This window comes from Hemicordylus capensis, chromosome 1, assembly GCF_027244095.1.
Source record: "Hemicordylus capensis ecotype Gifberg chromosome 1, rHemCap1.1.pri, whole genome shotgun sequence".
NCBI classification, from domain to species: domain Eukaryota; kingdom Metazoa; phylum Chordata; class Lepidosauria; order Squamata; family Cordylidae; genus Hemicordylus; species Hemicordylus capensis.
The window spans coordinates 441,675,207-441,701,480 of record NC_069657.1 but is presented as its reverse complement, the minus strand read 5'-3'; the positions used below and the strand labels follow the sequence as shown (position 1 = coordinate 441,701,480).

Genomic DNA, 26,274 nt, shown 5'->3' with positions numbered 1-26,274 from the left:
AGAGATCGACTCTGTTGTTCAACCTTCAGTTTACTCTCTCTTCTCTGGCAGATCTGGGGTTCAGTGTCAATCTGAAGAAATTGGTCTTGACCCCCTGACACGATCCATTATATCGGTGTGATTCTGGATGCAGGTGAGAAGCGTGCATACTTACCTGCAGAATGCGTTCAGGCCATTTCCTCCACCATGGATGCCTTCCAGTCTGCCCCTAGGCAGCAAGCTCGTTCCATCCAGTGCCTGATGGCTTCATGTACAATGACCGTGGCAAACTCATGCATGCGGATGCGGAGGGTCCAGCTCTGGCTGCCATCTGTCTTCAGGCCGAATCTGGACAGTCAAAACAAATGGTTAGTTGTCTCAAATAGTGTTCTGCAAGACCTGCTGTGGTGGTCCCTGCCTGACTCTTTGTCGTAAGGGGTCCCCTTTCAATTACTGAACGCTACAGTTTCAGTCACTACCGTTGCATCTATTCAGGTTTGGGGTATTCACTGTGTGGTTCTCTGAGGACGCGAGGCCTGTGGAACACCCAGCAGCGGGAACTCCATATCAACCTTTTAGAGCTCCTGGCTATTTTTGCCCATTCATCCAGGGCTGAGTGGTTCAGGTCCATATTGATAATACTACGACCATCGTCTACCTGAACCATCAAGGAGGCACTGTGTCAATCTCTGAATAATCTTGCCCTGCAATTGTGTTACTGGTACCTGCATTATGATATCCTTCCTATGGCCATCCATATCAAAGGGGAGGATAACATTTTGGTCGACTCCCTTAGCTGGGATGCCTCCTTTTCTGCTCTCCATGAGTGGGAGCTAAATGCTGTGGACTTGCGCTTTGCCTCAGAGGCCATTTTTGGTCGAGTGATCTTAAAGAAAGTACTGTAATTGCTAGCACCCACCACTTTATACGGGAACTAGTCACTCACCCAGTTGTGAGGAACCATGCATCCCTACAGGTTGCTTACCTGTAACTTATGATCTCTGTGGGGATCCATGGTCACTCACAACACCTGCCTGACTGTTCCCTCTGCTAGCTTATTTTTGGCATGTTCTGTTTACGTACCTGTGCTGCTGGGGTTGTTTGCTGTCTTCTTCGACTTCTGGATATCCTCAGCCTATCTGCAGTGGCCGATTCAGGAATCAAAGAGGGAGGCACTCTACAGCTGGTTCTATAGGCATCCTTTGAAGGCTCCAATATCACTATGTCTTAAAGGGACAAACCTCCTAAATGGAGCTAAAGATTCTTCTGTGGACCTGCTGCACAGGTGCAGAAAACCCAGTTGTTAGGGAATATGGATCCCCACAGAGATCATAAGTTACAGGTAAGCAACCTGATTTCATCCTAGTACTATTCATAGTCAAATAACAGAGAACATCTAATAATCACTTGACACAAAAACAAAGAGTAACATAAGCTCTATTATTATTATTATTATTATTATTATTATTATTATTATTAATTTAGTTTCTATACTGCCCTTCCAAAAATATCCTAAGGTGGTTTAAAGAGAGAATGAATGAATGAGTAAGTAAGTAAGTAAGATGGCTCCCTGTCCCCAAAGGGCTCACAATCTAAAAAGAAACATAAGATAGACACCAGCAACAGTCACTGGAGGTACTGTGCCGGGGGTGGATAGGGCCAGTTACTCTCCGCCTGCTAAATAAAGGTGCCTCTTTGCCAAGTTAGCCGGGGCCACGTTTTAACCACAACTCCTGGCAAGGTTTCAAGATGAGCGGGCATCTTTGTGCTTTCTTCACCTTTTGCCCATCTCTAGTGTGTTTCCTACAGACTCCACTACTATGTAAACTTCTATTTGGTTTTCAGTTTTGGCTGTTCTTAATCTTCTGAAATTCTTAACAGTGGCCCAATTGAAACGATCTGAAGATCTATGACTTTTTGGACCTTGTTGAGCTGAAGAGTGCTGCTGCATGCCCTGTCTCCCCGCTCCCCTTTTGTCCTCAGCTCTGGCATAAAGCTCTGATCGAGGAATGGTGGTTTGTTAAACCACAGTTTTCTTTGTCATCCAAACCCGGGAACTGTAGTTTAGCTGTGACGGACAAACCAAGCCAGGAAATAAAGATCATATTCTGACTTGAAAACGCCAATTAAACCCCAGCTCCTGGGTTCAGGCAACACACGAAGCTGTGGCTCCTTCTGACACCATTCCTGGGCCAAAACTGTAGTTTTCTTGGGTTGCCTGAACCAAGCCAGTGAGGAATGCATATAGGGAGTTTAAAAGAGTCTCATTCACAATGGCAAGGGATTCTTGTTTGTTTAAGCAGCGTGTGTCTCTTGTGCTTTCTGCAGGGTTGCAAGTCTAGTGTCTTTGGAAGAAATCAAACTTTATACTGGTGTTGACTACGGTAAGTTAACCCTACTTGTTAAATAATAAATGTTGTTTAATTTTGCTGCTCCATTGGCCCAGATTTCACTGATCTTTTATCATATGGTAGTTAGTATGCCTCAAGGGCTAGAAACTTGCTAGAGAGAGAGAGAGCAGAGACTCTCAGGATGCTGCATGTTTGTTTGTGGGTTTGGTTTTTTTGTTTGTTGCATTTTTTGCACATCCCTAGCATTCGTGGGTCATTGAGGCACTGCGCTGTATGTAAATACAGCTTTCACTAGTATCTGGTTTTATTCTTTTTGTTTTGGTGTATTCACATCTATCTAAAGCACTTTGAGAAGGGATTTTTTGTTGTTGAAAAGCAATATATAAATAATAGTAGTATTAATAATCATAGGAATTTTTTCATCTGTTCCATGTAGTTCTATTGGAGGCAATCTCTCTTACTTTTTTTGTTGTTACTTTGATATGCTTACTCCCAGTCTCCTGTGCCTTGCCAGCATCATGTAATTTAAACCATTAACTTTGTAGATAATGAATTTTCTTACCTTGTCTAGATTTGTCAAGAGAAAATTACAGGGAAACAATCGCTAGGATTACCAGAAAACTCCTGCGTAAGTGTGCTTTTGTCATTTCCATCTGTTCTCACTCTGGAGTTCAGAGGTGTGTGTAATGGGGAGCAAACTACCCTGATGCCTCACAAGGCTGAGGGCCCCTAATTTACTGGCTCTTGATGACAGCATCTGGTGAGGGTGTGCAGGAGGAGGGCCTTAAAACTAAATTATCTGGATCTTGATCCATTGAGCTCCATTAGAAATGGGGTTCTGCACCTGTGCAAAATCTCTTGGTGTGGAGTACCACAGCTCTTTGTGGCATTTCAGCCCTGCCCCACATGGCTGCTATTTAAGGCAGGAAGAAACACCACTCCCTCAGTTCCTTTTTGACCGCCATAGCAAGTCTGTATGTCTTTTTCGAAACAGACTAGGCGCAATAGAGAGCTTCGCTTGCAAGATGCCCTTTATGATGACACCTTAAGTCCCCTGGCTCCGTCAACACTGAAGCACAGAGCAGGCTCATTGACTAAGTCTCTGGGCCCAAGGACTGCACATGGTCAGTCTAAATCCTCAGTGCATTCGTTTAAACCACCAAAGCCGCTGAGAAGACCGAAAGACAGCATGGCAGAGATCGAGACTTCAGAGCTTTCAAAGGAAAAACAAAAGGCTTCGGTGTCAGTAAAGATGTCTTCACCATCGAACCTCCAGGATGCCATCATAATGTCGGTATTGAGAGCTTTGATGCCGAGAGTACTGCCGATGGAACATCCATCGATTCCAAGAGAGCCCTCAACATTGACTGGCTCACAGGACTTCTCCACATCTAAGCCTTCAATATCGGCACAAGGTCGGAATACTCCGATGCTTCATCCATCAACACCAAAGCCCTCAATGCCGAGGCCATTGACACTGACTCCAACCTCAATGCCAATGCCCACTTAGGACAACATCTATCTCACCAGCCGCAATACCTATTCAGTCGCCATTGACACCCACTGTCTTACATGGAATCTATGCAGGTCACTCCTTGACATCAAGAGCCTGTAATCTTCTATATTGAGGATGATTAAAATGATGGTGATTTAGGGGGAGATTTCCGTCTGGATCCGACAACTGCACTAACCCTACTCTCTATATTAAACTAATACTAGAACACCTTCGACGTCGACTTTCAAAGGATTCTTGCCACAGGTAGAAGATAAACTATGGGCTTTGTCACAAGAGTCTGCATCGATATCGTTACCTGCTCAATCCAGGCCACCAGTCTATTATGCCCTTACAGCTGCACATCTGGCCAGTACCACTAGTTGGTCTCATGTGGCTTCTCCCATGCATCAGCCTCTACTACCCAAGGGCTGTCTGCTTTGGGCTTGCATTCTCTGGGTCTTACCTACGACCGTCACGAAGACAAGTCTTGGAGAACGTCAAACTTCAACAGGCAGAACCCCTTAACGGCTACCTTAGCATGCACAGTACCAGTAAGAATGTTGGCAGCATGGGATGCTTTTTTCTCCTTGCCAAGAGAAAAGGTGATGACTACAGCTGCAGCTACACAAACTCTACCAATTCCTCAAGAGGTGGCCAAGCCTGTAATAGCCACAAACACCATGCAAATGCAGTTGAGACCTAAACAAACTACAGGTCCAGACTGTATCTAGAAAAAACTGCTTCCACTGAGACTCAGACTGTGACACCCCAATCTCCTCCACCAAGGTCACCAATACCACCAGACCCTGTGTCAGGTTCTTCCCCTGCTCAGTCTAGGAGACGTCATGGCTCCTCTGATTTTGAATCGAATGATGAGACAGTAGAGGTTTTACAGGATCCGTCTCCAGACATGGCTACCCTTTCCCATGTCTCTCCAACTGAGGAGATGAAGGCTTACCACATTCAAATCAAAGAGAAGGCTGAGGCCTTAGGGCTAGATCTCAAGACTCAGTCTGTGACAATTGATGATCTGGTCTGCAACCTCATGGCCAGATCTCTTTCTGCACAACCAGTAGCCATTCCAGTTCTTCCAGTGATTTCTAGAGCAGCACAAGGTGTTTGGGAGGTGGTGCACACTTCAACCCCAACATCAAAAAGGCTAGAAGGCCTTCACAGGGTTCTAGAGGGTGACAACACTTACCTGCAGCCGGTGCCTAATTCACTCATTATAGACTGCACCATTCAGATGACCACTCCTGCAGACAAAGAGGCCAGGAGGTCAGACATGATGGGCAGGAAATCTTATGGCCTGCCTATAAATTAAGATTGCCAACTACATGGCAAAATATAACCATTTGCTATGGGACACTTTAGAACAAGATTTGGACAAGCTTTCTCCAGAGGAGCTTAAGACTCACTTCAGGCAAACCTTAGCAAAATCTACAGCGCTTATTCATCAGCTGTTAAGTACAGCGAAGCATCTGGCTGAATCAGAATCTGGAACATTAACTATGGCTATAACCTTGAGATGTCATGCCTAGCTTAGGTCGGCCTCCCTTCAAACAAATATGAAGGAGAAGATAGAAGGGCTTCCCTTCGACGGCAAAGGCCTCTTTTTGGAGGAAACGGGTTCCAGCATGGAAAAATCAAAGAAATCAAAATTTACTACTAAAACCTTTACTTCGGTGTCTACAGCATCTTACACTACTAAACACAAACCTTACAACAGACCAAGATCAGGTTACAATTAGCAAGACAGGAGGGACTACAGAAAGTCCTATCAACTTTATAACAATCACCTCTATCAGGCCAAGAACAAAGGAAACCAGAACCAATGTCTTAAGCAGGCTGTGGCCCTAAAGCAGCATATTTGAGGACTGGGCCAACCCTCCACACCAGCTCCCATCATCATACCTCAATCAATCCAAAACAGATGCCAATACCAATCTTGTGGCACTGCACATAGTTGCCGATTCCATCCTTTCAGCACCAATACTATCAAAAACATTTGCAAATACCATCCATCTGGTAAGCCATGCCTCTGGACCAATGGGTCCTGAAGATAATCTCTGCAGGCTATGACATAGAGTTCAAGGCGAAGCTAATATTCAAGCCTGTTTACTTTACAAAGGCTGCACCTGCTCTGCTGGAAGAGGTGAAGGAGTTGTTCATGAAAGGGGGAATAGTCCCAGTGCGGTGGGCTCACAGGTGGGAGGGATTCTACTCCTGCTACTTCGAGATCCCCCAAAGGTGGGGTGGAATACGTCCGATAATGGACCTGAGACATCTAAACAAATTTGTCCATGTGAAGAAGTTTTGAATGATGGCGTTGCAGGTCATTCTACTGTTCTTGCATCAAGAACGGTGGCTTGCAACACTATACCAAAAAGATGCTTATTTTCACATTGGAATTCGAGAAATGCATAAGAAATATCTGAGATTCACAGTAGGCAACTCGATCTATCAATACAAGGTTCTGCCCTTTGGCCTCTGCACTGCCCAAGTGTTTCCTGTACAGCCAGTTCAACATGCTTGGAAAATTTAGCATCTCCTGGGCCTGGTGGCCTCCTGCAAGACAACAGTTTATTATACTTGCTTAAAAATGAGAAGTTACAACTTTGTTCGTCTCCATTTTCTGTTCAAATGTGGACTGCCTTCTGCACAGACTCACTATCTCGCCCTCAAGTCCTCCATTTACTACGTTGGTGGACATGTCCAGAGAACCTGCTGCAGGGCATTCCATTCCAAACACAAATGCCTACAGTATGGGTGACAACAGATCACTTGAGGTCACTCAATGCCTCTATGATGGGATGGGGAGGACACTGCAACAGCAACAAGGTTCAAGGCCTGTGGAGCTACTGTCAAAGACAACTTCGTATCAACTTCTTGGAACTTATGGCTGTTTTTCAAGCAATGAAAGCATTTCTATCTGTGCTGAAGGGCCAAACGGTTCAAGTACAACTGGAAAATACTACTGTAATTGCTTATCTGAACAGACAAGGAGGGACATTCTCAAGATCTGTGTGTGCCTTAAGCAACCAACTCTGGCAATGGTGCATCTGCAATCACATGCAATTCATATAAAAGGGATGGACAATGTGCTAGCGGACGACTTGAGTCTCTCGTTTCTACACAGGGATCAGCATGAGTGGGAGCTGCACTCAAGGCATCTGACTCCAATATGCAGAGCCTGGGGTTGGCCTCAGATAGACCTATTCGCAACGTCACTCAAACCAAGTGCAAAAACCTCTGTACAAAGCGGGACATGATCCATTGTCTCTGGCAGATGCATTCCAGAGAGACTGGACCAAAGAACTTTGTTCCATACATGTACCCTCCACTTTCATTCATATGAAGGATGTTGGCGAGACTTCTAGCTTATCCAGCAGCTTGCATTCTGATAACTCGCTGGTGGCCAAGGCTTCCACTAGTACTCAGACTGTCCCAATACAGGTACAGAAGACTTCCACAATGCCCAGATCTTCTGTCACGAGAAGGTAGACAGGCACTACATCCCGATGTACCCACTTTAAAACTAATAGCGTGACAGATAGGCTTCTAGACTGCATCATACTAAACCAGAGAAAGCCATCCACTCGAAAGAACTACTCAAGAAAGTAGAAAAGGTTTAAATCCTACGCATCCTCTCATGGCTTCAACTCATTAAGAGTATTGGTCAGGCAGGTACTGGTATACTTAACATCACTAACATCAGAAGGTCTGTCTAATGTCCCAATTAAAGTACATCTAGCAACACTTTCAGTGATGTATCCTGGGATGAGAAATCACACCCAAGTAGCAAGAGCTTCATGAAAGGCCTCACTAACTTATACCCACCAATCAGACAACCGTTAGAACAATGGAGCATCTCTCTGGTTTTCTCAGCACTACCTGAAAAGCCATTTGAGCCTTTATCTTTGGCAAGCTTAAAATTAATTGCTTTAAGGAATGCCTGTCTGGTAGCCATCACCACGGCCTGGAGGGTGAGCGAGTTCACGGCACTGCGAATGGACAAACCATACTCTAGGTTCTTCCCAGATAAGGTTCTAATGCGACCTGACAATATTTTCCTACCTAAGATAGTATTGGATTTTTACCTGAACCAGGACATTGTACTATCAACCTTTTTAAAAGAGCCTGCCACCTCTATGGAGGAGGCACTTCACTCCCTAGATGTCAGGAGATCTTTGCTCTTCTATCTGGCAGAAACCAAGCCATTCTGCAAAACAAAGAGACTCTTCGTCTCATACAAGGGAAACACAAAAGGTTACTGTATATCCAGGCAGCGCCTGTCACACTGGCTGGTGGAACTGATTCTTCTAACCTAAAAGTATCAAAAAGTAGAGCCTCCAAAGTCAACAAGGGCCTATGCAGCCTCAGTAGCCCATTTATCTGGCATATTCTTCAGACATTTGCAAGGTGGCAACGTGGTCATCGGAGTAGCCCTTTGTGAAACATTACATCATTGACTATGTAGCTATGTAGCGGAGGCAAATTGTGGGAGAGCAGTTCTTAAAAGGGTGCTACAGTAACTACTGCTCCCTCCTTCTGGTTGAGCTAACTAAACCAGAAGCTCCATTTCTACTGGAGCTCAACAAATCATGACCCAGATAAACAGGTTGCTCACCTGTGACTTATGATCTTGGTAGTGATCCATTACAGGTGAGCAACCTGTTTTTGCCCCCAGTTACCACTCTGTGGTCCTCTGTATAGAGTTGCTTAAAAGATCTGTTATTCATTGCATTTAAAATCTAATTTCTGGTGGTAGATTTAAAATGAAGGAAATAGAAACAACAGGGGCGTAACTACTATTAGGCAAGGGGAGGCGGCTACCTGGGGGCCCCCACGCCTCGAGGGGCCCTCCAGAGGCAAGTCACATGACTATATATTGTGACGTGTGTGTGTATCAGCGAGGGGCCCATTTTAAAATTTTGTCTCTGGGCCCCATCAGCCGGGCTTTTTGCCCTGGACTTATAAAGAAGGAAGCTGCAAGTGGTGGTGGGCCCACCACCGGCGGGGCCACCACTGAAGGGGTGACACCAAAGGGGGTCACCCCTTTGGGGGAGTAACGAGGGCGAGGGCCAGAATTTTTGGCCTATTTTTCATACAAGGGGCTCGCCTTTGGAGCTGGACCTTTGGGGTGGGTGTTGAGGGGAGGTTTTGTTGTGCGTGATGGTTTTTCGGTTAGAGGGGTTTTAAATTTACTGAGTTGAGCCAGGCCCATTTGCAGATAAGGGCTCTCTTGAGTGGGATACTGCAGGGGGTGCGTCCGGTAGTTCTGGGGTGGCTATTGCTGTAGTGGTGGGGAATAGAATAATTGGTGTTGGGAGAGCAGCTGGCCATTACAGGGGAAGGGAAACTAGTAATTTAGTAACTCTTTCCACTTCCAGCTACTCTGTCAACTCTCAGGCCTTGGGGAGCAGCTCCAGTTTCCCACAGAGCCTGGCCTTGCTCCTCTGTAATGCCAGGTCAGTTGAGAATAAGATCGAAATTGTCCATGACTTGATCATGGACAAGAGAGCTGACCTGGCATGTATAACTGAGACTTGGTTGGGGGAGACGAGTTGTCCAGTGTGGGCCCAGCTTCTCCCTCCAGGTTATTCTGTTGTGGAGCAGGTTAGGGGAAGTGGGCGGGGGCGGGCGGGTGGAGTGACTGTGATCCATAATAGCAATAGCAATAGCAATAGCACTTATATTTATATACCGCTCTATAGCCGGAGCTCTCTAAGCGGTTTACAATGATTTAGCATATTGCCCCCAACATTCTGGGTACTCATTTTACCGACCTCGGAAGGATGGAAGGCTGAGTCAACCTTGAGCCCCTGGTCAGGATCGAACTTGTAACCTTCTGGTTACAGGGCGGCAGTTTTACCACTGCGCCACCAGGGGCTCATAAGAATACCATTTCCCTTACCAGGGCCCCTGTGAGGCACCTGACCTATATCGAGTGTGTATTTTTGAAGCTGGCAACTATCTATCTATCTATCTATCTATCTATCTATCTATCTATCTATCTATCTATTTGATTTCTAACTAGGGATAGATTGGGGATTCTGTTGGTGTACTGATCACCCCGCTGCCCAACTGACTCCCTAACAGCTGTCCAAACTGGTTGCGGAGTTGGTGTTGGAGTGTCCTAGGCTTCTTGTCCTGGGGGATTTAAATATCCACTTTGGGGCTGGCTTGTCTGGTGCAGCTCAGGAGTTCATAGCGGCCATGACAACTATGGGCCTATCTCAACTGGTATCTGAACCAACTCATGTTGCCGGCCACGTGCTCAATTTGGTTTTTTGTTCAGATCAGTGGGGTGTTCCGTGGGTGGAGGATCCGGTGGTTTTCCCCATTGTCATGGATGGACCACTGCCTGGTTAAAGTTGGTATCACGGCCACAATCCACTCCTGCAAGGATGATGGACCAATTAGGATGGTCCGCCCCAAAAGGCTGCTGTACCCAGTAGAGTTCCAAAAGGCCTTGGAGGGTTTCAAAGTTGGTTCTGCAGGTGATTCTGTCAATGCCCTGGTGGGAATCTGGAATAAGGAACTTGCCAGAGCAGTAGCCATTATTGCTCCTAAGCGTCCCTCCAGACCCACTTAAAAATCGGCTCTCTGGTATACCAAGGAGTTGCGAGGGTTGAAGCGGTTGGGTAGGCGACTGTTGCGCAGGTGGAGGAGAACCCGGCTCGAATTTGACAGGATGAAGCATGTGACCCACTTGAGGGCTTACGTGGAGGCAGTGCATACGGCAAAAAAGAAGTTCTGGTCGGTTCGCATTGCTTCTGCAGGTTCACGCTCAGCAGAGTTATCCCGGGTAGTGAGCAGTCTTAAGTTCTACTCCTTCTGTTTCTAATCAGCTCCCGGAGGTGCTCTGCTGTGATGCCCTCAGTAGGTTCTTTGCGAATAAAGTCTCCTGTATTCGGGCTGACTTGGATTCTACGTTTTCTGCAGAGTCTACAAAGGAGGTGTCCAGCAATCCTTCTTGCAGTATTAGGTTGGATAGTTTCAATCTGTGATTCCTGAGGATGTGGACAAGCTGCTTGGAGCGGTGTGATCCACCACTTGTTCTCTGGACCCATGCCCGACTTGGCTGCTTTAATCTAGCAGGGAGATTATTCGAGGAGGCCTGGTGAATATCATAAATGCATCGCTGAGGGAGGGTAAGGTGCCTCCATGCTTGAAGGAGGCAATAATTAGACCTTTTCTTAAGAAGCCTTCCCTAGATCCCTCGGCGATGGATAGTTATAGGCCAATCTCTAATCTCCCTTGGTTGGGCAAGGTGATCGAGAGGGTGGTGGCCGACCAGCTCCAGGCAGTTTTGGAGAAAACTGATTATCTAGACCCATTTCAAATTGGCTTTAGAGAGGGCTATGGGGTTGAGACAGCCTTGGTCGGCCAGATGGATGACCTATACCGGGGAATCGACAGAGAGAGTGTGACTCTGTTGGTTCTCTTCGATCTCTCGGCGGCGTTCGATACCATCGACCATGGTATCCTTCTGGGTTGCCTGACGGAGTTGTGAATAGGAGGCACTGCTCTGCAGCAGTTCCATTCCTATCTCTCGGGCAGATCCCAGATGGTGGAGCTTGGTGACAGTTGCTCTTCTCAACGAGAGCTGTTATATGGAGTCCCTCAGGGCTCCATTCTGTCACCAATGCTTTTCAGTATTTACATGAAACCGCTGGGTGAAGTTATCAGGAGATTTGGTGCTGGGTGTTATCGGTATGCTGATGACACCCAAATCTACTTCTGTTTCATCTGCTTCATCAGGAAATGGCATTCATTCCCTAAATGCCTGCCTACAGGCAGTAATGGGCTGGATGAGGGATGACAAATTGAAGCTGAATCCAAGCAAGATGGAGGTGCTCATTGTAGGGGCTCAGAATCTGAGGGGTGAGTTAGATCTCCCTGTGCTGGATGGGGTTACACTCCCCTGGAAGGAGCAGGTATGCAGCTTGGGGGTACTCCTGGATCCAGGCCTCACCCTGGTATCTCAGGTGGAGGCTGTGGCCAGGAGTGCTTTTTGTCAGCTTAGGCTGATTCGACAGCTGCATCCATTCCTAGAGGAGGATGACCTCAGAACAGTGGTGCACCAGCTGGTAACCTCCAGGCTTGACTACTGCAATGCGCTCTACGTGGGGCTGCCTTTGTACATAGTTCGGAAACTTCAGTTAGTTCAAAATGCAGCAGCCAGGTTGGTCTCCGGGGCAACTCGGAGAGATCATATTATGCCTGTTTTGAAACAGCTGCACTGGCTGCCGATATGTTTCCGGGCAAAATACAAAGTGCTGGTTATTACCTTTAAAGCCCTGAATGGCTTAGGTCCAGGTTACCTTAGAGAGCGCCTTCTTCGGTCTGATCCCCACCGCACGCTAAAATCATCTGAGGAGGTCCGGCTCCAGTTGCCACCAGCTCACCTGGTGGCGACCCAGAGGCGGGCCTTCTCTGTAGCTGCTCCTAGATTGTGGAATGCGCTCCCTGCAGACATCCGTAATTTGAATTCTTTATTGGAATTTAGGAGAGCCCTAAAGACCTACCTGTTTGGCCTGGCCTTCCAGTGTTCTTAAATTGTTTTAAAGGGTCTTTAATGTATTGTGTTTTTATAAGGTTTTGAATTGTTTTACTTTTTGACTGTTTTATTGTATTTTAAATTTTTTATGCTCGGTCATTGATTGATTTTAACTGTTTTATGATGTTTGTGAACCTCCCTGAGCTATTTTGTAAGGGCAATCTAAAAATTGAACAAACAAATAAATAAATAAGCTTTTTTTTACTGAATGAGATTTCCCTCTCTCCCATGACAGATTATGTACTTGACAACTCAGAGGATGATACCAAGTCATTGTTTCTGATCATAAAGGTACAGCTGCACTCTTGAACATGTTCTTTCTGGTATTTTAAGCCATGCCAGTGGGTGTGTTCTATATAACCGAAATGTTTGTTTTGCAGATCATTGGGGACCTTCTACATTTCCAAGGATCACACAAGCATGAGTTTGATTCACGGTGGAAAAGCTTTAACTTGGTGAAGAAATCCATGGAGAACAGGGTTGGTATTTTATATAAGCAGCTTATCTAAGTCACAAGTCATCTTTCTTAAACTTTAGAAGTGAATAAAACAGAGAAATCGCAGATGGATATTTCATCACTAAAATTGTATTGTATTTATTGAGAAAAATTTATTCAGCGCTTCACAGTGCTGTTCAATCTTGGTTTTAGTGCCTGGGTGTTATGGTATACTTTAGAGGGACAATATTGCCTTTAAAAGAAATGGACCATATTCTCTTCAGAGGGTGATACCATCTTAGTTGTGAGTTGTCATCTTTGCTTATGGATGACAATTAATTAATTAGCATTTATATCCTGTTCTTCCTCTGAGAAGCCCAGAGTAGTGTACATGGTTGTGTTTATCCTCATACATAAGAATGACCAAGGCCTATCTAGTCCAGCATCCTGTTTCACACCATGGCCCACCAGATGCCTCTGGGAAGCCCACATGCCTCTGGGCATGCCCTCTCTCTCGCTGTTGCTTCCCTACAACTGGTATTTAGAGGCATCTTGCCTCTTGAAGCTGGAGGTGACTTATAGTCACCAGACTAGTAGCCATTGATAAATCTGTTCTTCATGAATTTGTTTAAGCCCCATTTTAAGGCCATCCAAGCTAGTGGCCATTGCCACATCCTGTACCAGAGAATTCCATAGATTAATTATGTGCTGTGTGGTGTTGGTCCTAAATTTCCTGGCCTTCAGTTTAATGGGATGACCCCTGGTTCTAGGGGAGCATGCCCTCTCCTGCTGGCATTCTACCTTCATAACTGGTTTTATTGGCTATTTAGAATATATAGAGCTTGTTTATTTGAAAGCTAGGACTTCGCTGCAGTTGTCAGCTAATTAAAGGTTTTAAGCTCTGTCCTCCAAGAAAATTACAAAAGTGGGGTAGTACTGCCCTTCTCCTCATGCTGGGTGTCTCCTTTGTGATAAAGGGGGACCACATCTCTGCTAAACTCCACGCAAAACTCCTTTAATATCTGTTAGCAAACTCCTGTTTGGAAAGCTCCCCTGTTCTGAGCCTTGTCTTAAGAGTTACTTCTACAACAAACCTGTCAGGTAGGTTAGACTGAGAGAAAAGTGACTGGCCCAGAGTCACCCAGTGAGTTTCATGGCTGAATGTGGATTTGAACTTGCATTTCCCTAATCTTATTCTAAAACTCTAACCACTGTACCACACTGATTCTCTCAATTCTTTAGTGAATTTTCTTTACTATAATCAATAAGGAGGTACACAGTAGGAAAAATTAAGAAGCCTGAGGCCAGGGTAGATGGAACTTCACAGTGTATACAATGTTGTTTACATTGTTTTGTTTGTGATTTCAGCTTCAGGGAAAGAAACAGCATATCAGAGCACTGCTGATTGACAGAGTCATGTTGCAGCACGAGGTAATGTGCATTACGAGCAACATTCACTGATTGGGCTCACAAATTGGCGCATTGTACATGTTCCATGCGTTTATAAACATAAATATTTTGTATTAAAATGTAAACATAAAGGAACATTGTATATGTGCCTTGTGTATATGAAGCAAGAGTCTGCAGAAAAGAATTTCTCATTTTGAATGTTTTGTTTAGCTAAGAACACTCACTGTTGAAGGCTGTGAATATAAAAAAGTGCACCAAGACTTGATCAGGGACCTCCTGCGTCTGTCTACGAGTTCGTATGGTCAGGTAAGTGTATGGCGATATGAACAGTGAATAAGATGTTAATGGTGCTGCTTTCTGAGCTGGAGTTTCACAGGGTCAGCAATGCTCTCTTGCTTTTATGCAGAAATTTCAGTGTGAGCACTGTGTGTTGTCTTTGCACTCTCTAAGGCAGGACCGCACAACTTCAGCCCTCCTGCAGATGTTGGACTACAACATCCATCATCCCTGACTATTGGCCACTGCAGCTGGGGATGATGGGAGTTGTAGTCTCAAAACAGCTGGAGGGCTGAAGTTTTGCAGCCCTGATCTAATGATATTCTGTGCATTTTTATTCTTCAGAGTCCCCCTAGTACTTCATATAGTGGCATTGCCTGTTTGGCCAGGATTAAAATTTACTATGACTGGAATTAAAGGTTTGGATTCACAGATATTGCTTTTATTTAACTTATGTATATCCTGCCCTTGAATTATTCCAATCTTAGGGTGGCTTAAAAATGATAAAAAACAGTTCGCACCACATAATTTAAACAAATAGTGCAGTAAAAACCAATTTGAAACAGATTAAGCCAGTAGAGTAATAAAAGAGAACTATTTCTGGTAGAGATTAGAATGATTAAAAGGTCTGGGTAAATAAAAAGGTCTGTGCATGATGCTGTAAAGACTTCAAAGTTGCCAACCACCTAACCCCCCAAAATGGGGGAATCCAGCAGAGGATCTCAGGTAGAATGTGTGAAGGTACTACTTATGCGTCTGCTTGTTTCCCCCATCTGGCCAGTCACCCATATTTCAAGTGATATCCAAAAGAGACAACCTTACAGGTACCAGAAATAAGCCTGAAAAATACCATATGCAGATGCTGCTCTAGGTTACAGCTCTGAACATGAAGCAGTGGTTGCAGCCAATCACTCTATGAATGGAACCTTATTTTTCCTTGATGTATGTCCCTGTGTTCAGCATCTGTGTTGAATGTCTGTGGTGTTTCTTTCTCCAGGTCAGAAACAAAGCTCAGCATGCATTCTTCACAGCCCTGGGGACATACAACTTCTGTTGTAGGGACATCATTCCTTTGGTTCTGGAGTTTTTGCAGCCGGATGGACGTGACGTCACCCAGCAGCAGTTTAAAGTAAGGCTTCGGCGGTTTCTGTACTATTTCTGTACTATTGGATACACATACCATTATGCTTGTAAATGTGTACTAGCATGACTTAAATGACTGTGCTACTCAGAAATTGGAAACCATGAAAAACTAAATGACATAAATGCTGGCGTACCTAAGATATTGCCTCCTCCCCTACATGCCATTGGGGTTTGTAAGCTCTTCAGATGATTTCATTTTAAGAACACCTTCTGTACATCATACATGGATAAGTCAGGAAGTATGCTCATCCACTACTGTGGCCCTCCTTCCTCACTGGGAATTACCCCTTAGCTAAGCAGGGTCTACCCTGGTTGCAGTTGAATGGGTGACATGATGTGTGAGCATTGTAAGATATTCCCATCAGGGGATGGAGCTGCTCTGGGAGCAGAAGGTTCCAAATTCCCTCCCTAGCTTCTCCAAGATAGGACTGAGAGAGATTCCTGCCTGCAGCCTTGGAGAAGCCGCTGCCAGTCTGTGAATACAATACTGAGCTAGATGGACCAAGGGTCTGACTCAGTATATGGCAGCTTCCTATGTTCCTGTGACCCTAAATGCCTTTTATAATGCCTTTTGGATCTTTCGATGGCTTTCGATACCATCGACCATGGTATCCTTCTGGGTCTCCTGGGGAAGGTGGGATTAGGTGGCACAGTTCTACAGTGGTTCTGCTCCTACCTCTTGGGTAGATTCCAGATGGTTTCACTTGGAGACTGTTGCTCTGCAAAGTGAAAGTTACTGTATGAAGTTCCAGGAGGCTCCATACTTTTTCCAATGTTCTTTAACATCTACATGAAGCCACTGGGAGAGATCATCAGGAGATTTGGTGCAGGGTGTTATCAATATGCTGATGACACACAAATCCATTTCTCCCTATCAACTTCAGCAGGAAATATCATATTTTCCCTAAATGCTTCCCTGTAGATCAGGGCTGCTCAACTTTGCCCCTTCTGCAGATGTTGGCCTACAATTCCCATAATCCCTAGCTATTGGCCACTGTGGCTGGGGATTATGGGAGTTGTAGTTCAAAAACAGCTGGGGGGCCTAAGTTGAGCAGGCCTGCTGTAGATGGTAATGGACTAGATGAGGAATAAACTGAAGTTGATTCCAAATAAAATGGAGGTACTGTCTGTGGACCACGTTAAGTGGCTCAGCGAGGCAATGCTTGACTAACAAACAGAAGGTTGCCAGTTTGAATCCCCGCTGGTACTATATCGGGCAGCAGCGATATAGGAAGATGCTGAAAGAATACTGCGCAGGAGGAGGCAATGGTAAATCCCTCCTGTAGTCTGCCAAAGAAAACCACAGGGCTCTGTGGGCGCCAGGAGTCGAAATCGACTTGACGGCACACTTTACCTTTACCTTACTGTCTGTGGGGGTTCAAGACCTGAGAGATGGTTGAGGGTTTAGATCTGCCTGTTCTCAATGGGGTTACTCTCCCCCTGAAAGATCAGGTATGTAGCTTGGGAGTGCGGGATCCCAAACTCTCTCTGGTTTTTCAGGTTGAGGCAGTGGCCAAGAGCGCTTTTTAACAGCTTTGGCTGATATGTTGGTTGTGTTTATTTCTTAAGGTAAATGGCCTTAAAGCAGTAGTGCATATACTGGTGATCTCCAGGCTAGACTCGTGTAATGCACTCGTATGTGGGGCTGCCTTTGTACATAGTTCGGAAACTATAACTAGTACAGAATGTGGCAGACAGGTTGGGCTCTAGGACCAAACGAAGGAACCATACAGTATATCACCAATTCCTATAGAAATGCACTGGCTGCAAAATACAAAGTGCTGTTCATTACCTATAAAACCCTGAACAGCTTTGGTCCAGGGTATTTAAGAGATCACCTTCTTTGACATGAACCCTGCTGCCTATTAAGATCATCTGCGGAGATCTGGGAACTGTTGCCACTGGCTTGACTGGGGGTGAATTGTGGCCGGGCCTTCTCTGTAGCTGTCCCAGGGCTTTGGACTGCACTCCATGCCAAAATAAGAGCTTCTTCATCTCGGATTGCTTTTAAAAAGACCCTTAAGACAAACCTGTTTTCTTAGGCTTTTAATTAAAATTAATTTTAAACAGTTTAATTGTTTTAATCCTGTCCAGTTATTTTAATGATTTCACTTTGTAAATTGTTTTAATTGTTTTTTTATTCTGTGAAAGTGTTTTGTTCTTATTTTTATATTGTAATTTGGATTATGTACATTGCCTAGAGATGTATATATCAGGTGGTATATACATATGATTAATAATAAATACTGTAATTTTGGGTAGAAAGGCCATGGAAGGTACGTTATTAAAAGTTGTTTATCGCCACCTGTGGCATTTATGCTAGAATGCAGGATCAAGCTGTAGTAAAAATTTAAGCGTTCAATACAACCAAAAAAATAATGCATGATGTCCCCCTCTAACTGAGGCATTTACGCCAGTGTGGCATTTCTGCTGGGTTTCTGCAATTTTTCACCCTTTCTTCCTTACTGGGGCATTTACGCTGATGTGGTGTTGCTGCCCAACATTTCAGTAATAATAAAGCATTGTAAGGAGGACTGAATTTTAAGCCAGTAGGATAGGTGCACGAAAGCTAGTGCTCCTAACATGTTTAAACTATTTGCTTTTGTATTTAATCTTTAATGTTTTAATTGAGTTTGAGGCTTGAAATATTTAAAAAATGTTGCATTTCTGCTGTGCTTTCATGTAGTTACTTGGGAGGAAAAATGTAAGCTTAATACAAAGTAATAAAATGGAAAGGAGTTACTTTCTGTAGCATCTTCATAGTCTTGCTGGAATTGAGGCAAGTGTCTCTAGTGACAAAAGAGCTGTCTTTAAAATGTATTATAAGAAACCATATAGGTCTTAAATTGTGGGTGTGCTTTGGATTCAGTGTTGTGTAAAACAAAGTAGTAAGTACTCCTTGTCACTTACTTTGAGAAGAAATGACTCAATTTTTTTCTGAAATGACAGCCATATACACTACTACTACAGGACTACAGGAAATCATCGTTATACTCAGTTTTATGGATCGTGGTTTCATGTATCCGCGATTGGGTTGTAGAGACCCAGTTTATTTATCCATTAAATAGAAGAAATTTTCGTCTATCCATAGTTATGAACATAAGAACAGCCCTGCTGGATCAAGCCCAAGGGCCATCTAGTCCAGCTTCCTGTTTCACACAGTGGCCCACCAGATGCCACTGGAAGCCTACAGGCAGGAGTTGAGGGCATGCCCTCTCTCCTGCTGTTACTCCCCTGCAACTGGTATTCAGAAGCATCCTGCCTTTGAGGCTGGAGGTGGCCTATAACCCTCTGACTAGTAGCCGTTGATAGACCTCTCCTTCATGAAGTTATCCAAACCCCTCAAATTCCACAAGTTCATTATGTGTTGTATGAAAAATTACCTCCATTTGCTGGTCCTAAATTTCCTGGCAATCAATTTCATAGGATGGCCCCTGGTTCTAGTGTTATGGGAGAGGGAGAAGAATTTCTCTCTATCCACTTTCTTTGCACCATGCATGATTTTATAGACCTCTATCATGTCTCCCCGCACTCATCTTATTTCTAAACTATATAGCCCCAGGTGTTGTAGCCTTGCCTCATAAGAAAGGTCCTCTAGGCCCCTGATCATCTTGGTTGCCCTCTTCTGCACCTTTTCCAGTTCTACAATGTCCTTTTTTAGATGTGGTGATGGGAATTGTACGCAGTACTCCAGGTGTGGCCGCACCATAGTTTTGTATAAGGGCATGATAATATTAGCAGTTTCATTCCTGGAGAACAAGGTAGGTTCCATGCTTTTCTACACTTATTTCTGCCTTCTTCCTGCCTTTTAAGCGGTTTTTTAAGCTCAAGGAACCTAACCCCACTAACCCCCTAGGATTATGGTCTCTTTATTCATGGTTTCATTATCTGTTGAACCCCCACAAATAACGAGGGCCACCTGTATGTCCTACAACAACAACAAATATTTCTATATCACCTTTTAGTAAAGGTTCTCAAAGTGGTTTCCTTTTAAAAAAAATTCTTCCTTTTGCCAAAGAGTTCACTATCTAAAAAGAAACAAAAGAAACACACCAGCAACAGCCTCTGGAGGGATACTGTGCTGGGTTGAAAAGGACCAGTTGCTCTCCTCCTGCTCAGGAAAGGTGCCAAAATCAGCAGGATTAGAGAATTGCCTAATCCTGTAGACAGTTGATCTTTAACAATAGTCACACAAGTTCTCTGAAGCTGTACATTCAGTTCTAGGTTAACAGTTCCTTCCTAAAATTTCCTTTCCCTAGGGTGCCTTGTACTGCCTTCTTGGAAACCATAATGGTGTGTGTCTGGCAAATCTTCATGACTGGGAGTGCATTGTCCAGACTTGGCCTGCATTAGTCTCTTCTGGACTTAGCAAAGCAATGTCTCTGGAGAAGCCATCTATAGTCAGACTCTTTGATGATCTTGCAGAGAAGATTCATCGGCAGTATGAAACTATTGGACTGGACTTTACAGTAAGTATGAAATAACTCCATTAAGCCGCTCTTTAGAATTGGCTGTACAAAGAGATTACCAAAAATTGTTCAGTGGCCTCGAACCCAGCAATGGAGTTCACAGTCATAGATGAAGAATGCCTCCCTCTCTCTCGCTGCATGTTGCAGTGTTGGTAAGCCATCACTAATTGCAACTTGGCCCTGAGCCATCCAGCTAAGACAAATTCTAGATTGTTATACAAGGTATTACACTCAGGGTTGGGGAAATATTTTAAAGCATTTTATCATCGTTTCCAAAAAGGCTGAATTCATTTTGGATGATGGAGGAGAAAGTACATAACTATGGTCAGATAAATTAAGGCATGAAGGCTGTTCATGCAATCGGAAATTGGGTAGCGCAAGCATCCTACCCAGTTTTGGGAGCTGCGTGCACTCTCATTTTGTGATTGTGTGTGAGTGAAAAACCAGGTAGGAGACGGTGGAGTGCGGGGTGATAATCAGTCAAGCCCCAGCTGTGTAGAATTGGTTTTTTCCTCTTATCTTGTTCCGAAACTGGGACGGAATCTGGGTAGGGTGTGTTTGTCCTACCCAACTGGGGCTTAGGCAGTCATTTTCCCTCTCTCTGACTTTGTTTTTCACTCACACACAATTGAAAATTGAGAGCATGCACAGCTCTCGAAACTGGGTAGGATATGTGTCCTACTCTGATCATCTTAATAGCCCTATTGTCTTATGAGATGAGGCTCAGAGCTAACTTTCTGAGAGGTGTGAAATTTTGGAGTATCCTTCCTACGACAGTAATGAAACTGAAATAACCTGATTGGTTTGCAGGACTGAGTAAGGCATATTTATGAAGGGAAGTGCCAGGTGCTTTTATTCATGGTGGTGGTCTTTTGAATACATAGAAAATCTTGCACTTTTCTGGGAACAGCTCCTTGTCATGACAGAGGCTTCTTTTGTGTCTCCCTCCATCTCCAGGTTCCAGAGAAATGTGTGGAGGTGGCTGTTCTCATGCAAAAATCTGGGAATCTGCAGAATGGTTGCCTTAGTCCAGAGGAGATTCAGTTGGGACTTCAGCGACAGAGAGAAAGGAATGCTGAGTCCTCTCAGTAAGTGTAACCAGTTTGTAGTGCGAGAGTTCACTGCCAAATTGGAATACACCACACTTGTGCGTAAAACCTAAACATGATATGTGCAATTAAGTTCCAATACTTTTTGCTTTTTCACTAGTAACAGAAAGGAAGTCTAATGGCCTCTTTCTCTGCCCCTTAAGAGTTTTTTCAACATACCTGTATTTAAACTGATATTGGACAAACTGGAGCATGTAGTGTTTAATTAAAATTTGGCAGCTTGGGGCAAGTCTCTCACATAGGTGATGGTTGCCATTCAAAGAATCAAACTGTTCACACCACTACACATCTAGGTGGCATCCTGCATATTATTGAGGTGATCATCACATAGATAACTTTTTATTTTCAGAAACTATGAAAATTTGGTTAACAAGCTGTTAGATTGTGTGGATCAAAGAAATCTGTAAGTATAACAAATCTTTATTTTTCGTTTTTCTATGTTACCCACTTTGGAAACTTTTGTTTAAAAGTGGTGCATAGTAGTACTAGAGTTAGTGAGGTTGTCTTTTTCAAAAAAATCAGTGTGTGGTTGTCCGTTTTTCAAAATGTAAATCATGCTCTAGATACTGAGAGGCTTCTGAATAGGACTGAGTAACTATACTATGTGCTGTAATTCTCCAAGGCCTAATTTAAATTCTGTGCCAGATTTCAGCATTCTGCTTTCAGAGTTCAGTTCATATAAGTTAGGAATCAAAAGAACATCCAGTCCAGACATTTGACACAAGGCAGTTCTAATCCCACACTGGCCTTAGAGTGAGTAAGTGTAATATTTTAGTTCATAGTGAATTGATGATGATTTTACCCGAGGGCCACTTCTGAGCAGCTTGTGTTCAGATCAGCTGACACCTGTTGGAAATTGTCTGGGAATCGTGTGTGTGTGTGTGTGTGTGTGTGTGTGTATATTCGTACACTCTTATGATTTCCAGACAGTTTCCAACCGGTACCAGCTGACTTGAACACAAGTTGCTCAAATGTGGCGCTCACATATGCACAAAAGGCAGGTGGTGATGATCCTATGATTATTTATGCAGATACATAAATATGTATGCATAAGCAGATACATAAATAATCAGGACTGCTTCTCTTATTTTGAAGCAGTTAGGTCTTAGCCAAGTTGCCTCCTACTTTCAATCCTTCATGGTCAAGCAGGGGGAAGCCAGAGGGAGTACAATTCATTTTGTGCTGGTGCCGCCTTTGGATTAAAGGAGGGCATGCATTTCACTATAGATGTTTGCTGCTGTAAAGCTCATTGTGCCTTGCTTCTTTTGATATTAGGTTTTTGAGGCATGGAAGTGCTCGTGCAAACCACTTCCTTGCCTAAAGCAAAAGTTAGGCAAGAGTCATACATGCATCTTCTAAGAAAACAACCCACAGTGCATTGGAAAGCCTACAAACATGAATGTATTGGACTGACTCCCCAACCCCACACACAATATAAGACTGAATATGCAACTCTCTGAATAAATACATTGAATGTTGCTTTTTGTATTTGTTTATGTTCCAGTTGCACCCTATAGACTTTGTCAATTGCTGCAGTGACATTAACCCTCAACTTTTGTCAGTTGCTCTACCTTTTGCTTCCCCTCCTGGGAATTTTGTTTTTTGTTTTAATCCTGAATACCCTCTTTCTTAAAGTGGTTTAAAATCTAATTTCTCTTCCTTGCAACACACCACCCAGACATTGGAGCTATGTAAATTGGTGTGTGTTAGTCAAATGAGAGTTGAGCTCCTCAAGTGTACATAGTTGAAAGGAGTGTGAAGGTGGCCAGAAGAGCTGGTTTAGTGGCATAATATATCACTGATATCTTCATTCACTGACAATAGCTTTGTTGTTGGGTTTTTTCAGCCCCTGGAAGTTTGAGCACATTGGCATTGGCTTTCTGTCCTTGCTCTTGAGAGATGACAGGGTGCTGCCTGCAAGGGCCATAAAATTCTTTGTGGAATGTCTCAACCACGATGCACTAGTGGTACGCAAGGTAAACATGACAAATGGGTTTAAATCTTTGCCTCATCTTAGTTGCTGTTGTTGAGTCCATTGCTGTTAATCAGAGGTGGGTTCACACAACTCCTTTCTTTACTAGTGAACTTGTGCTTCCACATCAACACTGTTCCTTCCAGACAGACCTTAACACTGTCAGGCATGCAGGGGTGTATCTAGGGTGGGGCAGGCAGGGCACATGCCCCAGGCGCCACTTGAAGGGGGCGCCATTTCTTAAATTTTTTTTTTAATGGCCACTAAAAACAAAATGGCCACTGGGCATGCTCAAATGGCCTCTGTGAGGCCCTAGGCCATGCCAGGCCTCGCAGAGGCCATTTGAGCAAGCATGGCGGCCATATTGTTTTCAGCTGCCATTTTAAAAATAATAATATTTTAAAAGATGACCACCGCACATGCTCAAATGGTGCCTGTGAGGCCCTAGAGGCCAGTGGGAGGAGGGGGAAACTTTGCAGACCCCCCACAGCCTTTAGGAAGTCCCCCAAAGGGGCTACAGGTAATTGTTTTTTTAAAAATTAATATAAGTCACTGTACACATATTCAGATTGGCACTATGTACAGAGAATCAGGGCTTGTGAATACTGAGCTGAAGTTTATGAGCTAAGATTGTATCCATTTGCTCTTATTTTGCTTCTTGTGGTGAGTTAAATGTGATGTCTTAATAATATGTATATGTAATATGAGAGCCTCTGGTGGCGCAGTGGTAAAACTGCCGCCCTGTAACCAGAAGGTTGCAAGTTCGATCCTGACCAAGGGGCTCAAGGTTGACTCAGCCTTCCATCCTTCCGAGGTCGGTAAAATGAGTACCCAGAATGTTGGGGGGCAATATGCTAAATCATTGTAAACCGCTTAGAGAGCTTCCAGCTATAGAGCGGTATATAAATGTAAGTGCTATTGCTATTGCTAATATGGCTATTAACAGTGAGTTTGTCTTTGAATCAGTGTGAAATCCTTAGTATTAAGGCCCACTGGGAGTTTCTTGCTCTTTCATTTTAACTGTCTTTCTGAAATACTAGAATATATTCCAAGCAGTGACACAGTTTACTCTGCATATCGTTTAATTATTCAAAGTCAAATTCTCCATTTATTTTTAAAACTTATAAAATCATGATGCTACAATGCATAGCAGAGAATTAGACAGGCACTTCTATTTAGTTTTTCCAAGTACACCTCCGCATAATATTTGGGTATTTCATGAGCCCCAGCATACTGAAATTTGTAGTTTTCCAGCATTTTCTTGGTCTGGCTACGTCCACTGCTAAATAGTTTTTGAAATATTAAAAGATTAACGAGCTTGACTTGTATTTTTCTGCTGATATTATGGTAAAGTTATCTGAAAGATGGGTGTCAGATGTTTGGACAGGGTGCGCAATTTCAGTGCTTGCCCTAGGCGCTATTTTCCCTAGATACGCCTCTACAGGCATGTGGTGTGTGGCATGGTTGACTTGCCCAATTCACATAGAGTATCACTTCACACAAATAGTGTCCAGAAGATCTTAGAGGTGATCTGGTATCCTTCACATTGTGGGCTTTGTGTCTGTGTAATAATCCCTGTGGAAGGATTTAGCTCCTCCTAGCGTTCTGAAGCGCCACTCTTCATGTGCAGAGCGTGCTTGGTATCTTCGGCGGCAGGGCACTTCCCAGATCATTTCCTTCTTGGCCGCCATTGTGGAAGCATCCCTCGGGATTTGCTGCTCGTGCTCGGTTCTTGAAAAACAATTTATGGTTGGCTATTATCCCTTCTGACCTTGGACTGTTCCCCTGACTATTCTTTGCCTTGTGTTCTGGCCTCATCTCTATGGACTCTAAGCAGACTTTTAAATGCTGTTCCTTTCCCCTCTTCAGACAGGCACTACCTCTGCCTGCTTTGCTTAGGGGAAAACCACAACTCACGCACTTGCAAAATTTGTTCATCATTTTCTAAACAAACTCAGAAGAGCAGGGAATTGTGTTTGAGATCAGTGTCGAAAGAACTTCCTCTCCTTTGTGACATCGAGTCAGTCTTTGGATCCCGAGTCACCATGGCGTCTGGATCAACCTTTAGAGCCTTTTCTCTTCATGGTCTTGATGTGGATGATGACTCTAGCTCTGGTACTTTGCAGATTCCTAAAAGAGCTTCTACTTCTCTGGGTCAAGCAACTCTGCATTGCTCTCCAACTTACCTGCCAAATCCATCATGGAAGGAAAGACTCAGTTTCCCCCTTCCTGCCTGCCCTCCATACTGGAGAAAGCTTGACTACTGGAGTTCATCTGGAGCCCTGGGCCTAGGGTTTATCAGGAGGATGGGGAAATTCAGAACCTCTGTATGTGCCTTTCCCATCTTTTCCCTATGACTATGAAGAATTCAGGCTTTGGAAACTAAAAAACAACTCAGCACTGCTTCTCAGGGACAACCATCTCCTGCAGGTACAGACCTTTCTTTTAAATGCCCACTGGATCTCCCTCCAGTGCCTCGATACTCTTCTCCACAGAAACCCTATACCACAACCTACTGTGCCGAGACCCATTGAACTGGCTCACCCAATTTCTCCTGATTTTCATGCTTGGTTTCTGCTTCCCCCCTGGAAGCAGCTCTTTGCCAGACAGACAAGCAACACCTGGTGACTACACATATTCATCAGAATCTGACAACGACTCCATGCTTACTGAAAACCCATCAGATCCCTCTTCAGATGACAACGTCCCCAATAACCCATCCAACCCTCACACTGAGGAAACTAAATCTTATCAGATTCAGATTGCAGAGATGGCAAAAGTCCTAGGCTTGGAATTTAAATCTCCTCTCCAGGAAGTCAAGGACTCTGTCTGATTTTGTACCTTTTACCACCGCATCTTGCTCTGCTGCACTTCCCGTGCTACCAGTGCTTATCCATTCTGCTAAGTTGGCATGGGAAGCTCCATCTTCCTCTATCTCCCAGCATCTAGAGAATTTTTACTGGATCCAGAAGGATTAATGCAAATTTCTCGTCAAGCATCCCTCGCCAAACTCCCTAGTTATAGATTGGGCAATGAGCAGTAAATCAGGATGGAAGCACTCTGCTCTT

At 44.1% G+C, this 26,274-nt stretch overlaps 1 protein-coding gene across 6 annotated transcripts in view; it reads left to right on the top strand.

Annotated features, from left to right (window-relative positions):
* PSME4 (proteasome activator subunit 4) overlaps nt 1-26,274 on the top strand; it is a 141,561-nt gene that overhangs the window by 82,326 nt on the left and 32,961 nt on the right. For all 6 annotated transcript variants that reach the window (XM_053245680.1, XM_053245687.1, XM_053245697.1 and 3 more), the window contains 11 exons: nt 2,308-2,363; nt 2,902-2,958; nt 12,627-12,682; nt 12,772-12,870; nt 14,196-14,258; nt 14,448-14,543; nt 15,511-15,642; nt 19,916-20,125; nt 21,083-21,213; nt 21,584-21,637; nt 23,081-23,210. In XM_053245680.1, the coding sequence (XP_053101655.1) occupies nt 2,308-2,363; nt 2,902-2,958; nt 12,627-12,682; nt 12,772-12,870; nt 14,196-14,258; nt 14,448-14,543; nt 15,511-15,642; nt 19,916-20,125; nt 21,083-21,213; nt 21,584-21,637; nt 23,081-23,210 (1,084 nt within the window). The remainder of the gene's footprint in view (nt 1-2,307; nt 2,364-2,901; nt 2,959-12,626; nt 12,683-12,771; nt 12,871-14,195; nt 14,259-14,447; nt 14,544-15,510; nt 15,643-19,915; nt 20,126-21,082; nt 21,214-21,583; nt 21,638-23,080; nt 23,211-26,274) is intronic.